Source organism: Pelodiscus sinensis, chromosome 25, assembly GCF_049634645.1.
Source record: "Pelodiscus sinensis isolate JC-2024 chromosome 25, ASM4963464v1, whole genome shotgun sequence".
Lineage (NCBI taxonomy): Eukaryota > Metazoa > Chordata > Testudines > Trionychidae > Pelodiscus > Pelodiscus sinensis.
Window position 1 is genome coordinate 9,139,642 of NC_134735.1, and position 18,009 is coordinate 9,157,650.

The 18,009-nt window shown below is 49.5% G+C and overlaps 1 protein-coding gene across 3 annotated transcripts in view; it reads right to left on the reverse strand.

Annotated features, from left to right (window-relative positions):
- The window catches only part of GRIK3 (glutamate ionotropic receptor kainate type subunit 3), a 303,000-nt gene that overhangs the window by 77,891 nt on the left and 207,100 nt on the right, over window positions 1-18,009 (reverse strand). For all 3 annotated transcript variants that reach the window (XR_012897571.1, XM_006134255.4, XM_075908606.1), the window contains exons 8-9: window positions 17,708-17,815; window positions 10,237-10,350 (exon numbers count right to left, since the gene is read on the reverse strand). Coding sequence is in view for 2 of the 3 variants with exons in the window: in XM_006134255.4 (XP_006134317.2) it covers window positions 10,237-10,350; window positions 17,708-17,815 (222 nt within the window). In the remaining variant the exon portion in view is untranslated. The remainder of the gene's footprint in view (window positions 1-10,236; window positions 10,351-17,707; window positions 17,816-18,009) is intronic.

An 18,009-nucleotide genomic window follows, 5' to 3' on the forward strand; every position in this document is an offset into this window, starting at 1 on the left:
GCAACAAACCCATGGCTACAGCCCTGGGCATTTGTCGTTAGATGCCCATGCACTGCTGATGCATGGAGCCGATAGTTTCTAACAAGCCTTGGTGCAGTATGTCAGAAAGGGCACCACAAGCAGGGTGCAGCACCCCCATCATGCTCTCTCAGGGCCTCCTCTCCCCCTCCTGCTATGCTCTCATTACTTTAATATTCAGAAAAGCCTCTGAAATTTTAACAAGCCGCAGCAAAGTGCAGCCTTATTAGCTAGCAGACTGCAGGCAGCGCCAGGAAGCACTGTAATGGATAGCGCCGCTAAAAGGAATGTTCCGCGGTGAACTCTCTGAAACACTTAGAGGGCTGCTCTCCTCCGAGGCCAAATGACTGCACTTCCGCTAATGCTCCAAAATAGCCCTCCTTTCTTGTTTAAAGATGGCCAGCTTGGATGCCTTGAAAGGCTCAGAAAGGTCAGGCTGAGAACCCAGCTCCAGTCGGGTCTGGATCCAGAACTTGTCTAAGAAAATCAAGTGCAGAAAGCAAACCATGTCTTTGCATTAATTATTATTACTCCATTCCACAGGGAAGCATTGATTAATGCCCAAGATATATGGCACCCTGGAAGACCCGGGCTGCCTGTCAAATACAGAAGCCTTGTTTGTTCCAATAACCAAATTGTCTCATTGTTTCTGTGTTCCCCCTTTCTTTGTTCCACCAGGCACGCCACATATAATAAAAAAGTCCTAGCTCAAAAGCTGAATTTATGGGGGTTAACTGCCTGGCACAATGATGCCTCCATCCATGCCTGGTAATACCATAATCCAAATACTAATGCACTCATATTAGCAGCCCTATATGAACATAAGACCAGCCAAAGGTCCAACTAGCCCAGTATCCTGTCTGCCGACTGTGGCCAATGCCAGGTGCCCCAAAGTGAATGAACGGAACAGGGAATCATCAAATGATCCCTCCCCATTTGCAGCTTCTGACAAGCAGAGCTTCCTCTCAGAATGGCTCCATCTTTCTTCTCATCTCCTTCGAAGAATGAGGTCAGCCTAGGCACATGCAGACAACCTAGCACCGCGCAAAGTGTTGCATGTGGGCTGTTCATCTCGGCAACCGAAAGGGGCCAGGCAGATGTGGGGCTGAGAGAGAAGGAAGCGCTGAGAAGCTCAAGGGATGCTTTCCGGCCGGTGAGCAACAGGCGACAAGAGCAGGCCAGGAGCCCTGCCTGAGGCAAGGACTGCTTGTTAAATTGAGCCATGTAGCAGATAACGTTACGTACAATGTCCTAGCTTGGAGGTGCCCCGGAATTCGCCCTTGTGCATGGAATTCCAGCAGCATCCCTGCCTCTGCGTCCTGCCTCGAGGGATCCGTACTCCCCCAGCACCCACAGGGGACGGCTGTCCCGAAGGCTGTTCGTCCTGCTCTGAGTGTTGATGGGGAGTGGAGCAGAGAGAGCACCGGGGTCCGGGTTTGCTGGATGAGAAAGCAAGGCTGACAATGTCGTGCCCATGGAGTTAGTGCAGTGCATGCAAACCCATTAGCCTCCCTCCCCGGGTCTCTGCCACAGCCCTCTCCCCTGGAATTAGAGCTTTGTTTGTGAACCCGCTGAGTCTATGGCTCTTGGTATAAATACACCAGCTCCAAAGCAGCCATACAACCCTATTCATGTTGGGAAGCACGATAGGGATAACATCCATATTTAACAGCCACAGCGCTGGGGATTAGAAGGCCACTCGCTCTGTAATGTATCTCTGGGTCTCAAACGTTTCCTAGGGGGTAATTCTGATCTCGACGAACTACTTATTCACAGACTATTTCACGATTTATTACTGAAAATGGCCAGACATCCAATTCACAAGCTCCCTCGGCTTGCTAATCGATTTCTCAGTGAAGGTGCCCTCAATTTCATAACTTCTCAGTTCTCGCATCGCTCAGGGAGAGTGGTGCCGGCTGCCGGGGTAATCTTTCTCTTTCAACAAGTCACCGTGATACGAGCAAAAGGCAGCGGGAGTTGGCGGGGGAGGGGAGGAGAGAAGAGAAAGACTTTTCCTTGCTTTTCCTTTTAAAGAGTCCTCCTCTGGCTTTTCTGTCGGCGTGTGGAAGAGGCACAAAGGGCAGTAGCAAATGCTGATCAACTTTAGGGTTGTGCTTCACTTCTTAGGATCCAGGGTACGGAGATGCATTTATGGCCCCACTCAGCCCCATTCAAGTACCTCACGCAATAAGGCAGCGCAGCGGGAGGAGGGGGGCTTTGAGCCAGGCACGCCTGCGCACATTCCGGCGTGCAAACTGGAGCAATTAGCAGGTGGGGATTTGCTTGACGGATGCTTTAGACTTGCAATGTGAGCACCGGGGGCAGCGGGTATGCTAGGCAAGGGAAGGCGTTGCCCCACCCACCGAATGCCTACTGTTGGCGTACTGTGGGGCGAAGGGTTGCTGCCCCCAAGTGCCCGCCTTCCCTGTGCTCTGAGGCTGGGGAGGCTGGGGCCTGCACCCCTACCTCTCCATGGTCCTGGGGCTGGGGAGGCTAGAGCTAGGTGCTGCTCCACTTCCACGTGGTGCTGTGGGGAAGGGCGGCTTGCCTCCTGTACCGGGCGGGGCCTGGGCAGAAGGGGTGGGGCTGGGGGCTTGCCTCCCCCAGCCCTATCTTCCCCCATCACCGATGGTAAGCACAAAGCTCATGGGCATTCACAGCAGCTGGAGTGGAGAGAGGAAAGCACTGGCTAGAAACAGCTCCCTTCAGTGCTCTGCTTCGGCTGATGCAGCAGCTCACTCCTGACGTGCGTCACTCCCACGAGACAGCTATTCCAGATCTTGACCCCACCCAGCACTATCATTACGGCACATTTCGGAGCTGCTGTATTTCCTCCTCCAGCCTTCCTCAGTCCTGGCCCAGCAGCTCTCACTGCTGCTCTAGAACTCAGCCCTCTGCAGCTGGACTTGTGCCTCTTAACCCTTCACGTCGGTATTACCGGCCACCTCCCTCCCATAAATTCCTCTTGCGACGCCGTGCTACATTTTAATTAGACATAGACACAGATGGACCAGGGCATGGGGGAAATGAATCCTTGCTTCCCAGCTCTTGAGGGCTTCCTTGGATTGAAATAACCTCAGGTAGTTCCCCCACCTCTGTCCCCTGGTCTCTACTTAGGGTCCGTATCATTGTGCACGGCATTTCTGTTGTGTGATTCCCTATCTCCCGCTCGGGGACTGGCTCCCACCCCAGTATCCTGACAGTCTTTCTGCTGGCCCATTGGAAGTCATCTGCTTCAAATGCTTCTGACCAAAACTTTCGGAACAAGCCAAAAGAGTTTAAAGACAAAAGAACAGATTAGAAGATAAAACAGATGTGCCTTACCCCTGCCGCTCAATGGCCAGAGGTCACCCTGCATCTACCTCCACCTCTACTGTGCCTCTGAAGAACTACACCATCCACAGCATTTCAGATATAGTCTGTCTGGGGTCCATTTTATTTAGGCCTGAGATCAACACATCAGTTCAGTGTCTCCCTCCCCTAGCTAGAGAGTTGTCAGCCCTTCTTCCCTGAGTGGGGCCCCAGGTCAAGTCACTCCCAGCCTCCTGGCTCTGATTTCTGGATCCCTCTGGTGTCACATTCACTCTTCCCCGGGGGAAGTTTCTCCTCACTCGCTGCAGGTTTCTGCCGTCCTTTATAGGGGAATGAGCTGCCTGCCCTCTGTTACCATTGCATGGGCATGCTGGGGCCGTTCCTTCAGTAATGGGACTTTTCTGCCTGAGGCCTCCGGCCCCTGAGGGCAAAGCCACCCTGTGACAAGGGGCAAACATGGACCCAGTTCCAAGAGCTGTTGAGAATCGGAGAGAGCATGAATTGACAAAGTGCCTTTTGTTCCAGCATTTCCCCTAAGCGTTTTGCAGCAGCTTCTGAAGAGACAATTCTTTTGAACGCCTGTAGCTGGTGGGGGAACCACAGGTGTTGCTCCTGATGCTCCTGCAAACTGCATGAGGGTTCTCTATCTATGCAGAGAGAGCTCTACCCCATACCCTATGGCTGCATCTAGACTGGCAAGTTTTTCCGCAAAAGCAAGTGCTTTTGCGGAAAACTTGCCAGCTGTCTACACTGGCTGCTTGAATTTCTGCAAGTACACTGACGATCTAATGTAAGATTGTCAGTGTTCTTGCGGAAATGCTATGCTGCTCCTATTCGGGCAAAAGCTCTCTTGCGCAAATGCTTTTGCGCAAGAGGGCCAGTGTAGACAATGCAGTATTGTTTTGTGCAAAAAAGCCCCGATCGTGAAAATGGCGATCGGGGCTTTCTTGTGCAAAACCGCGTCTAGATTGGCATGGACGCTTTTCTGCAAAAAGTGCTTTTGCGGAAAAGCATCCGTGCCAATCTAGACGCTCTTTTCCACAAATGCTTTTAACGGAAAAACTTTTCCGTTAAAAGCATTTGCGAAAAATCGTGCCAGTCTAGACGTAGCCTGTGTGTGTGTGGGTGGGGGGGTGTAGGTAGTGATGTCATTTAGGGAGTCATGGAGGGGCTGTAGCCCCCTTGAACTTTGAACACCTGAATTTCATCCTGGAGGTCTGCTCAGAGGCAACTAGTGAGAGAGGGTCTGGTGGGCCCGACCCACGTAACCCCCACCCCTCAGGGAAGGGCCAAGTCAACTCCCTTCTGTTCCAGGCCTTACCTCTCCCCTCCCTTGCTCTGCCCCATTCCGCCTCTTCCACCAACTGAGATGGCCTGGGGGAATGGTGAGGCTAAGGGGTTGGCACCAGCAGCAGGGGTCCATCCCCCCCACCTCCCACAATCCTTGGCAGTGGCAGGGGGAAGTAGAGCAAGGCAGCCCCAGCTGCTTTGCTCCCCCAACCATGCTGCTTTCCCCACTGCTGCTAGTAAGTGTGTGGGGTGGGGGGTGGGGGAGTACAGACCTCTGCTCCCAGCACCAGCCTTCCAGCCCAACTAGTCCCCCCACCACAGTGTTTGGGGCACATGATGCCTTGTGCCCCCTGCCTGTTGCCCCTGGGTCTGCTGAAAGTGCATACCACAGCCCCAGACACAGATGTATTAGTGTCCGTTTTCCCTCAGCATTCATGATTTTATTGACCTCTTAACAAACACAAGGAGAGTGCCCACTAGAATTTATAGGCAGCAGATTTAAAACAAACAAAGACATGATTTCTTCATGGCCAACCTATGGAACTCTTTGCCGGGAGATGGTAGAAAGGTCCAAACTGTAACAGGGTTCCAATCCTAAAGAAATAAGTTCTGTTTGCCAGAAGCTGGGAACGGGCAACAGGGGATGAATCACTTGGGGTATGTCTACACTACCCCCCTAGTTCGAACTAGGGGGGGTAATGTAGTCATACAGAGTTGCAAATGAAGCCCAGGATTTGAATTTCCCGGGCTTCATTTGCATAAAGCCAGCCGGCGCCATTTTTAAATGCCGGCTAGGTCGGACCCCGTGCCGCGCGCCTACACGCGGCACGGACTAGCTAGTTTGAATTAGGCTTCCTAATTAACCACGAGGCGTACAGCTAGTTCGGATAGGAAGCCTAATTCGAACTAGCTAGTCCGTGCCGTGTGTAGCCGCGTGGCACGGGGTCCGACCTAGCCGGCATTTAAAAATGGCGCCGGCCGGTTTTATGCAAATGAAGCCCGGGAAATTCAAATCCCAGGCTTCATTTGCAACTCCGTATGACTACATTACCCCCCCTAGTTCGAACTAGGGGGGTAGTGTAGACATACCCTTGAGGATTGTCTCTTCTGTTCATTCCCTTTGGGGCATCTAGCATTGGCCACTGTTGGAAGACAGGCTACTGAGGAGATGGACTTTTGGTCTGACCCAGTCTGGCCATTCTGACATTTTATTTAGAACCCAAATGTATCTGCCTCCTGCTATAACTCACTAGACTCCACTCCCCTCCCAGAGTACGTCTACACTTGCACCCTCGTTCGAACTAGGGATGCAAATGTAGGCAACCAAAATTGCTAATGAAGCGGGGATTTAAATATCCTGCGCTTCATTAGCATAATCTCGCCCGCGCGCTATTCCGATCGCCTGCTGATTCAAGCCAGGAAGTGCGCTCTGGGCCGCGTTAGTTCGAATCAAACCCCTTGGTTCGAACTAACGTTACTCCACAGGTTACTCAAAAAACGAGGCGTATAGGATCTGTCGAAAAATCTCCCCGCTGTCGGCAGAACCGCGGCTACACAGCACTTTCACTTTTGAAATGGCATGTGATCGGCACAGTGCCGGAAGGTAAGTATGCAAATGAAGTCCGGGATATTTAAATTCTGGGCTCATTTGCACTTTCGAAGTGCTTTATTTGCATCCCTCCGCCGACAGTGGGATGCAGTCTGGAGGTTGCCTCGCTGTCTCTCTGTGTTTCTCTCCCTGTCTCTCTCTGTCTGTCTCTGTCTCTCTCTCCGCAGAGTTAGTAATGAACAATAAGAATATGCCTGGGTCATAATGACATTTCAGGGACTGGAATAGCAGGGACCCGCAGGCTGGGACTGAGGTGAAGTGGCTAAGCTCACTGGCAAAGGTTTCAAAAAAGAACTAGCTAAGTCAGTGTTTCCCAGTTAGTGCTCCGTGGAACCCCAGGGTTCCACAAAGCGAAAGTAAGGGTTCCACGAGAACGCAGCATTGACCCACCCCTCTTAAAGAGACAGTATTTTGCAGGGTTTTTTTGCTCAACCAATTCTGGTGGGGCTTTTTTTTTTTTTTTTTGCTTGCCAAATTCTACTCTGAGAAGCCTAGGGGTTCCTTGAAATTATTTTAAGCTGAAAAGGGTTCTGTGGCCAAATAAAATCAGGAAACACTGAGCTAAGTTCATGGAGGTTAGGTCCATCAGTGGCTATTAGCCAGGATGGGCAGGGATGGTGTCCCTAGCCTCTGTTTGTCAGATGCTGGGAATGGGTGACAGGGGAGGGATCACTTGATTATCTGTGCTGTTCACTCCCTCTGGAGCACCTGGCATTGGCCACTGTCGGCAGACAGGATACTGGGCTAGATGGACCTTTGGTCTGACCTTTGGCTGGTCCTATGTTAAGCTGTGTATCATTCCCAGAACGGGAATAGAAAGGGGTTTTTCAGGTGAGGATCGAGGTCCCTGAACAAAGAGATGGGGAGAGGATACATGTAACATTGCACCGAGCCAAACTCTTGTCCTTCTCTTTTAGGCATACCTGATTCACATGCACGTGTTCTTTTATGGCATAAAATAGGCAATGCCATAAAAGACGATCCTCCCTCCACCATCCATGACCTAGCAGTTCTTTCCCATCTCTACCATCCATGATTCTTTGACAGAGGGGGCTCTTTTGAAGGCCCTCCATGGAAACGGGCTGGAACTATTATCAGCACAAGCAGAATTTCAAACCGGGGCTATGCTACCAGCCCAAGGCCTGCTACGGATTATTTGTTCTAGGTACAGCGCCATTGGCTGTTGCTTCCGACTGGCACGGCATGACCCACCCTTGTGTAACGCAGCCGAATATAAACCAATGCGACTAGTCATAATTCATTAGACGTTAAATAAAAATTCATTCTGATCTGATGCCTGCTATCAAATCCAATAGCGAAGGCGAGCACTAAATACGGTGTGACAGTTGGAGGCAGAGGAGAGCGGTTAAGTACCCATGCTTTGCTGCATAACTCAATTACTTTTGGCTAGGTTGTCACATGCGTCGTTATGAGGGGAACGAAACACAAGCGCTGCAGTTATTACCCATGTGCGTAAATGAATGCCAGGATGGTGAGAAGGGACAGATTGGCAGCGCTGGAGCATGAAGTACCCGCAGAGCAGGTACAACGCCGGCCCTGGCAGGAGAAGGACCCCGGCGTATCCACACTACCTCCTAGCACGGAGCTTCAACTCTGACCTGGAAGGGCCACATCTAGAAACAAAAGGAGGGGTCAGTCTCTAAGGGCCAGTAAGCCACTGGTGATCTACTGAGACCGCCCAGAGGGCGGGCTAATTCGGGACTGCTGTGTCTTTGGAGTTACGGGGGCATCTGACCAGTGGAAGATCCACTCAGACGGACAAGTGACTTAATCTAGGGCCACTGAGCAGCTGCCTGATGCTCATGGCTATGCATGACAGAATGTGCCCCTCCTTCGTGCAGTGACACAGAGAGAAAAGAGACCCTCTAAGTCCAGGGGGCTCAAGCTCTCGGTCCACGGGCCATCCCAAGCCAGTGACGTTGCACAATCTAGCCTGGAGTCCCTGGGGGCTGGGCAGGGTCTGCTGTGAGTTCCCATTCCCAAGGCCCGCCCCTTCTGCCATCAACCCGCCCTCCCCCTCCATGGCACTCTGTCTCTGAGGACGCAGCTTTGGGGATCATAGAATCATAGAACACTAGAACTGGAAGGGGCCTCGAGAGGTCCGAGTCCAGTCCCCTCCCCTCATGGCAGGACACAGCACCATCTACACCATCCTTGATAGATGCCTGTCCAATCTGCTCTTAAATATCTCCAGTGATGAAGAGTCCACACCTCCCTAAGCAGCTTATTCCAGTGTTTAGCCACCCTGACATCTAAGAAGTTTTTCCGAATGTCCAACCTAAACCTCCCTTGCTGCAGTTTAAGCCCATTGCTTCTTGTCCTGTCCTCAAAGGCCAAGGAGAACAACTTTTCTCCCTCCTCCTTATAACACACTTTTAGACACCTGAAAAATCGCTATTATGTCCCTTCTCAGTCTTCTCCTTTCCAAACTAAATCATGGTGGGGGGAAGAGCTGGTGTGTCGCGGCAGCATGTGGGTATGGGAGAGGATGGAGCAGATGTAAGTGTGGGTCTCCCCCTCTCTCGAGTCCAACCTCGTTTCTATGTAGGGAAAGGCCTGTAAGCCATTGTGCTGGCAGACTCACCAGATAGGGAATAGGAAAAGAAATGTCCCTCCTGCAGGCATTTCACATCCTTTCCTCTGGGCTTGAATTCCAAAAACACAAACTCAAATCCAGAACAAATCAACTCCAACGACTGGCTAAAAGCACCCACACTCCATCCTGCTCCAGCCAGCTGGGAGAAAAGAGCACACACCTTTTCCCCAGGGTAGCCCCCTCCTCACTAGCTTCCCCTTCCCTTTCATAACCCAGCCCAGATCAGTCACATGCTGGGGGGCCATCCCACCCTCTCACAGGGCAGCCGGGTGAACTAACATTTTGCTAACTCCTGGAAGTTAATCGGTGACCATGAATCAGCCAATATTTGCCCACAGTGTGCAAATGACAGCTTCTAGAACACTGACATCTCAGTGTCTCTTATCTCTTGTTATTTTAAGAAAAGCAAAGAGTGTCAGGTACTTCGGTGTGACAATTGTTGGCATCTTATTTCTGACCAAGGCAGGTCATCCACTCAATGTGCAGAGGCAGCCAGAAAAGCAAACAGAATGTTAGGAATCATTTAAAAGGGGATAGAGAATAAGACAGAGAATATCTCATTGCCTCAGTATAAATCCGTGGTGTGCCCACATCTTGACTGATGTGTGCAGCTATGGTCAGCTCATCTCAAAAAAGATATCTTAGCATTGGAAAAAGTTCAGAAAAGGGCAAAAAAAATTATTAGGGGTTTGGAATGGCTGCCATACGAAGAGAGATTAAAAAGACTGGGACTTTTCAGCTTAGAAAAGAGGAGTCTAATCAGGGATATGATAGAGATCTATAAAATCATAACTAGTATGGAAAAAAAGTGAGTTAGGAAAAATCATTTCCTTTTTTCCCATAACATAAGAACTAGGGGTCACCAAATGAAATTAATAGATAACAAGATTAAAACAAACAAGAGGAAGTATTTATTCACGCAGCACATAGTCAACCTGTGGAACTCCTTGCCAGAGGATACTGTGAGAGCACCAACTTTAACACGGTTCAAAAAAGAGCTAGGTAAATTCAAGGACGTTAGGTCCATCAGTGGCTATTAGCCAGGATGAGTAGGAATGGTGTCCCTAGCTTCTGTTTGTCAGAAGCTGGGAATGGGCAACGGGAATGGGATCATTTGATGATTCCCTGTTATGTTCATTCCCTCTGGGGCATTGGCCACTGTCAGCAGACAGGATACTGGGCAAGTTGGACTTTGCCCCAGTATGGCCGTTGTTATGTTCTTAAGTTTCTGACCGCGCCAGTAGCACAGAGAGCTAGGGGACAACCCCTAAAGAGGAGGCAAAAAGCCAGGGGACTGGCAAATTCACTGCAGCCTCGTAAAACATCAGAGAAGTTGCACATTTTCAGCCATTTGTACATGGATGAGAAATACAAGCCTGTAGCCTCCTACCAGGACAGTGGTGACAATAAGAGATCTGTTGGTTAGTGAGTCTGTGACATTGGGCCCTCGTCCCTTGGAAACTTCAGTGATGTTCAAACCGTCAGACAGGTCCCACACTCCAACCTGAAATGAAGCAAAGAAAGAAAATTACTGGACACTTGTCGTGCATCGTTTAGTCTTTTCTAGGATCCCACACGCCTGGCTACCGGGTAGCTATGTCCATCTTCAGTTGCACATGCAAGCAAAAGCTAAATTTACCATGTTGGGAGACCTAATGAGGAGAGAAATCAGGGTGGTCCCTAGGCATATGTGAAGTAGGAATAAGAGCCTCCAGAAAAGGGCGCTTTTTCCGGAGGATCGGGGCCAGTGTAGACGCTCTTTTCCGGCTTTTTTAAAAGCCGGAAAAAAGCGGCGGACATTTTTATTTAAATGCCGCGGGGGATATTTAAATCACCCGCGGATTTCCCTACTACGATAGGTGAAATTTACATGCCCCTTCCGGAAAAGGGGCCAGTGTAGACGTAGCCCTTATGTGGAAGGAGAATTCTTGTATGGAAAAGGTTGAGAACACAGCTGCTTGGCAAATGATATTTCTGATGAAAAAAAGGAAAAATAAGAAAGCATTTTGAGGGTGATTGCTGGGATTTTTTTGGTTTATAAAAATAGACGTGTTGGGTTGGGGTTGGTTCCCCTTTCCAAGGGTCTAAAAGTGTTTTCATTGACAAACCAGCATGTTTCACAGGAAATAAAGGATTCCCATGAAAACATGTGTTACTTAAAAAAATTTAAAAACCCAGCCAGATGTCACAGCTTGCAGAACCACTGCCCTGGCTGTGCCTCTGCTATCAGTTGCATTCTCCTAAGCTCAGTCTGGCACCTTCTCTGCATTGCTAGACTTGGAGGTACTTGGAATTCATTTGATTCATAGTATATCCTGTTTTTCCTACTGGTGATCATGTGAAAAAATGTATCTAGTAAAGTCAGGCACTGCCATATGTACTAAGAGGGAAACTGTAAACCTGTGAATTCTCCTGTCTGGTTTGCATTGCAAGATGGCTGTAGTAGACCGTTAGTCAATTCCCTCACGGATGGAGCACTTGTTGTTGCCACTGGAGAGAGGAATGTCCCTGAATCCAGCCTACCACATGCCACGGAAAGCCACACCGGCAATGTGAGAGGAGTTTATTCAAGTAATTTAATTCCACTCAGATAATTTAGTCCTGGGCATGAGTGTTTGATTTAGCTAGAAGGTCATAATGTCCTTGCAGAGAAAAGGGGTGAGTGGCACTGATATGAGAGAGAGAGAATTGGGAGATACAAACTCCTGTGACTCCTGGTAGGTGGGCAGATTCCACATTACACCAGTTCCCCCCAGGGCTACTTCATTGGAGTCCCTGGAGGTACAGTCCGAGAGCTTAACATTAGTGTAATGGAGAAGAGAGGAGAGATCAAGCTAGGGATTTGAAGGACTAGTTGAGAGGCTAGTCGACTAGTCGTTCCTCCGGCCCTTGCTGCCTCTATCAGAAAGAGGCAGCAAGTGGGGAGGGGAAGAGAGGAGTGGATGCTTCAAAGTGGTAGCGCCAAGTGGAACCTGGGGCCACACTCCGGCCTCCACGTGACACTGCTGCTTTGAAATGCTGCGTGCAGCCCCGAGCCAGCTGGGGTGTCCTGGCAGTGCCACATGGAGCCAGGGGTCAGTGGGGGAGTCCCCAGCTGATCCCAGGCTCCAGGGGGCGCTGCTGCTTTGAAATGCCGCAAAGAGCCTGACGCTGGGTTCCCCGCGGCATTTCAGAGGAACAGTGCCACATGGAGCCCGGGGTCACCACGCGGCGCTTTCGCCTTTGTGTAAGCGGGGGATTGGTCCCGCTATTGTGGGGAACTTTCCTGGCTTCTATACCACCCCGGTGAAATGGACCAGCGAAAGGATCTGAGTCCCCGCTCCCACTTCCTTTACCCCACAGCTTCCCTGATCCTGAGGGCTCCCCCTCCACTCTCCTGAGTAGCAGAGTCCTCGAAACCCCAACAAGGCTGGACCCAGATTTCCTGGGGCTTAATCCCCGACCTTGTAGTCACTAGGGGCAGGAGTTAGGGTGTCCCCACTCCGAGGTGCTCTCTTTACACTGCAGGCCTTCTTGGCCCAGTGATGATTTCATAAGGTTCAAAGCAAATACAATTTATTAAACATCAACTGATTAAAGAGAAAAGAATAAGAAAAAAATGAGAATGGTTAAATGAGAACACACAGTCCTGCTCTGTAGCACAGGGACATCAAAACAGCAGTCTGCAGAGTGTAAGGACAGTCCACAGTCTCTTCCTTATAGGCTCCTTAGAGGCCCTGGATGTGCTGCAGGGGGGGGGCTGCAGGCTGGACACGCCTGCTCTGGCAGTGACCACACAGCCTCAAGCTCTAAGTGGCCAGACTCCTCTCCCAGTCTGGCCTGCTGGGCCTCTTGGCTGGTGATATCTCCCTGCCCAGAGCCTCTCCCCACACTTTGCAGTTCCCAGCTGCTCACCACATCCAGCTGCAGGCTGTGCTGCGTGGCCAGTCTCCAGCTCCTTGCGTTGCTTCTCTGTCCCTTTTGGCTCTCTGAGCACTGCCAGTCTGCTGCTCAACACAGGGTCTGCGCTCCATAGACTGTGTGTGTCTGACTCTGTTGCTGCAGGACTTCTCCATACAGCTTGCTCCTCTTAGCTGTCTCTCAGCTCTCTCCTTGCTCAGAGAGACCCAGAACAATCCCAGCTCACAGGGAGGACGGGCCTGGCCTCTCACTTTCCTCACTGGCCTGTCCAACCTGTCAATCAGGCTGAGCTGGAGTGTTGGCTGCTTTCCATTGTCTCTGGGGTCTGTCAGTCTCATGGACCCTTCCCCTTTTGATACTGAGAGCTGGCAAACCAAAAACTCCCACAGAGTTTTAGTAAGGGGCTAACAGTCCCCTTACATTTGAATTATAGCAACAGCCCTGTTGTTACACTTCAAAGGCGGAGGCGTCCTATCAACTAATCAAATAGTTGATGCAAAATTCATTGACTATTCGATTAGTCAGTGACTCACAATTTAACATTCCTAGATCAAGTCCGCCTGCATTTAATTTAGCTCCATTTTGATCCCACTTTAAAACCAGTAACACTGGGAATGAATATGAGCCAGACACAAAACCACCAGCCAGGAACACACAGGATTCACTTCTAATGGGGGAAGAAAGATTACCTTAAAATTGCCCATCGGAGGGTTTTTACACCTATTCCTGATACAGCTGGTGCTAGCCAGTGTCCAAGACAGTATCCTGGACTACATGGACCATGTGTCTGACCCAGTCTGGGAATTTCTACGTTCCTCTCTAGAAACTTAATTGAATCTTTTATAAAGTGTCACCAATAGCAACCAAGTGTTAATTTTAGAAGTTCTCCTCTGCTGAGAGATAGAGGGTCACAATCTCGTTAAAACCAGGGGACCTAGGAGGATTTTCACAAGGTAAGCAATTGGTACAGCATCATCACCAATCATAGAATCCTAGAAATGGAAGGGGACCTCTTCTGCACTCCCGGCAGGACCAAGCACCACCCAGATCATCCCTGACAGGAGTGTGTCTAACCTGCTCTTAAAAATCTCCAGTGATTTTTCCACAACCCCTCTGGGCAATTTATGCCAGGGCTTAACCACCTGGCAGGAAGTTTTTCCTAATGCCCAACCTAAACCTCCCTTGCTGCAATTTCAGCCTGTTGCTTCTTGTCCACCAATATTTGATCAGATTATATGAATACAGACACACACAACCAGCCCGTCTGCCCTTCAGCTGTAGGAATAGGGGTCACAATTCAGCTCCCTTATTATACTCGGCCACCATCTATATTTTACTGTGAACAGCATGGCTGCAAATGTGAAAACAATAAGACCAAGAGACCTACTGAAGGGAAACTTTCAGAGAAGTTCTATGTTCAACATCTGAACGCACTGTCCTCCACCAGCACAGATATGCCCTCAAATAGACAACAGACACAAGCAAATAGGAACAGCAGAGTACACAGGTCAATCCATCTACAAGGCCCAGGGGAGCAGGGAGCCTTCACTGGACCCTGGGCAAAGAGGGGGGGGGGGCAGCTCTGTGCTCCCGGAAGGGGCGGGGCTTCAGGCAGCAGGGGCGTGGCCAGGAGCTGTCAGCCCTTCTTGCCGCCCAGAGCATGGCACCTTTCCTCCCTAACCCTCAGAGTCACACAGAGCAAGCGATTTAAAGGTCCCGGGGCTTCGAATCCCCCCACAGCAGCCGAGAGCCCCGGGACCCTTTTGAATAGCCAGGCCCTGGGGCAACTAGCTGCTCCCCTCCCCCCTTCCCTATCCGTGGGCCAGACGAGGCCTCATGAGCGATGGAAACGTGAAAACAGAGAGCCCACGGACCAATCCCACTGGAAGGCCAGGAACACCTCATTATTTATTTATTTATTTATTTTTATGTCTTTGATTGTTTTTCCTTTCCTTTTTCTAATTTTTTTTTAAATAATTCAATCTCCCCAGCAACCACTGGTTTTACTACCTCCCCAGAAAGGGGTTTTGAAACAAAGAATGCTGTTTGGCAAGAACAGTATAAATTTTAAAATAGTCTCTGTGAACTTTGTGAGAACCACTAAATATTTCACCGAAGCCAGACACTCCTCCCTTCCCTCCTTCCAATCATACGGCAGTTAAAACGTCAGACGATTATTATTGTTATGGGGGAGAAAAGCAATAACAAAGAGCCTTTGGCAATGCTACCTACTGGGCTAAGAATCCCTTGCCAAGTTTCCCTTAAGGAAAATGAAATACACGGAACTCAAGTCTGCATTAATCAATTTAAAAATTAAAGAAAAAGATGCAGATATTCCATTAAGAGAACTGTGCAAGTCAGATAGTTAAACTACCTGTAATTATGTTTGGGTAATACTGCTTTAATCCTCTGTACATCCAGGAGGTAGCAGGATCAGAAACAGAATCCTAAAGCTCAACAAATATAAGCTATTGTACATAATGCAAAGTACATACTGGGATTCACTCCGCTGGGCATTTCATTATTTCAGATTAGCTATTAACAGAAACTTAGAGTCCTCTGAGATTTGACGTCGATACTTTAAAACCTCTCTCGAGTTGACAAAAAGCTTTAAAAAAAAGCAAAGAGCTACAAAATCTCTTGACAAGATGGAGATTAAACATTAAACCTGAACATCTTTGAGGACTATGCATCAGGGTTTGGCAGTTTCTTGAGAGCATTATGTGACACACGGTAGTAATAAATACCATTTGGGTCAGCAATTCTCGCATACAACTGAGAAGTATTACATTAACTGATAGGTATTTTGGCAGTACTTTAAGATTCAGATTCACATGAAATCCAAAATGTCTGCCATTTTTACCTATTTATTCCTTCCCAGAACATAAAAACTAAGGGTCACCAAATGAAATGAATAGGTAGCAGGTTTAAAACATACAAAAGGAAGTATTTCTTCACACGATGCACAGTCAACCTGTGGAACTCCTTGACAGAGGACGACATGACATCCAAGACTGTGACAGGGTTCAAAAAAGAACAAATTCATGGAGGATAGGTCCTATTAGCCAGGAAGGGCAGGAATGGTGCCCGTAGCCTCTGTTTGTCAGAAGCTGGGAATGCGTGACAGGGGAGGGATCATTTCATGATAACCTGCTCTGTTCATTCCCACTGGGACACCTGGCATTGGCCACTCTTAGAAAACAGGAATCAGGGCTAGATTGACCTTTGGTATGATTCAGTATGGCCGTTCTTCTGTTCTATTCTTATTACTCCCCTGGTATCATTACTGATAAGCAGTCGATTGGCACAGGCAGCAGGGTGTTACCCACCCATCCTAGCAACCCACTTTGCAAAGTGTCAGCAACCTCATAAGAGGGAAAGCAGGACAGAATCAGTCCCCCAGGTTTCTCCCATCCCTAAGCTCCATGGCTTTCTAACCGTGGATAGCCTGCTCCCGGAGCCTGCGGCGTGTATCTACAACCTGCTTTGAGCACCGCACATGTGAACAGGTGACTGTAGGTATGCACTGTCTTTGGTGCAGATCTTTGTTCTATCGAGGCAACTGTGCTCTCCGCTAAATGAACGGTTCTCCCCTTGAAAACAGTGCTGCAGAACTTTTGGTACTCTGAGCAGTCTGTGTCTTTCTACGCGGTCCACAAAACAGGAATGAAATCTCCAGGTGCACCTAAGAATCAGACCTGCACTTCAGTGGCATCACAGCGCTGTCTCCAGCAGCGATCTGTGCTAATTAGGATTCAACAGGGTCGTGTGTGCGCTTCTACCTTGCCTCCCCAGCAGCACAACTGCTGTTGCCTGAATTCCACGTCCAAATGGGAAATTTCCAAGCAGGCCAGGAAACTAACCTGCCCTCACTGAGGGATTTTTGTGTGTTTGTTTTTGTACCCTTTCTTGGAGCTCAAACGCCAACCCGCCAGAGAACAAAGAGCGAACATTCTCATCCCCTCCCAAAGTCAGGCTGCAGGAGGGCCAGTCAGGGGCTGTAACAAATTGGGGATACTTCCAGGACTTAGGCTATTTTCAAGCAGGAGAAGGCACCAAGGAAGGGGCTTCAAAGAGCTACTGTCACCTCAAGGGCAACACAGGACACTTCATAAACCAACTGTGGCGTGCAGGCAGTCTTTGAGTTGGGCTTCTTCCCCGCCCGTCATTGGCATGGAAAACAAACAAACCCACAAACCAACCCCACCCTCCGTCCTCAGTGATTCAGGAAGTTGCTTCTGCTTCTGCCACTCCGCCATTCCCCATGCGTGTTACCGCAACAGTCCTACATGGCAACTAACTGGGACCACTTGGGCGGAGGGCTGCGGGTTCAAGGGATGGTTTGATGAGATAACATGATCTTGGTAACTAATTGACCATTCATTATCAGTGGGAAATAGGTCAATGGAGGGATGATAGGAGTTACTATAGAGAACTTTCTGGGTGTCTGGCTGGTGAGTCTTGCCCACATGCTCAGGGTTTAGCTGATCGCCATATTTGGGGTCGGGAAGGAATTTTCCTCCAGGGTAGATTGGCAGAGGCCCTGGAGGTTTTTCACCTTCCTCTGTAGCATGGGGCGCAGATCACAGCTGGAGGATTCTCTGCATCTTGGGGTCTTCAAAGTATTTGAAGGCTTCAATATCTGAGATATAGGTGAGAGGATTATTCTAGGAGGTGTGGGTGAGATTCTGTGGCCTGCACTTTGCAGGGGGTCAGACTAGATAAACATAATGGTCCCTTCTGACCTTTGAGTCTATGAGTCTATAAGTAGGTGAAGGAGCATGCATGGCCTATTCAGAGAAGAGGAGCAGAGCACTTCCAAGAAGCAAATATCCTTACATCGAACAGAGAGGCAAATCGGGGTGCTATGGGGCAGATACACCACTTTCCAGGGGCCCTGAGTGGGTCTCTTGAAGGTTTCCTAAACTCCTTAGCTAGCTGGAAGGACAAACCTTACTGACCTTTTCAAGACCATCTTCTTTGAGGCTGATGATGTCCAAGTCGAAATCTGTCCTGAGCCCACTGGTTTTGTTGAAGACAATACGCCCGGTTAATCCTTCCCATTGGGCCTGCGGAGAGGAGAGAGGGCAGCGCACCAGTTACTCGGCATCGTAAATCATCGTTTGCAACGGGCCATCCAGCGCTTCGTTTTAATTACTCCTCACACCGATCCCCTCTCACCGAGGAGCATGATTAATTAATAATCACCTCCATTGCTGCTCATGCTGCGGCACGGGCTGGCGCATGCCATAAATTCTGTTCT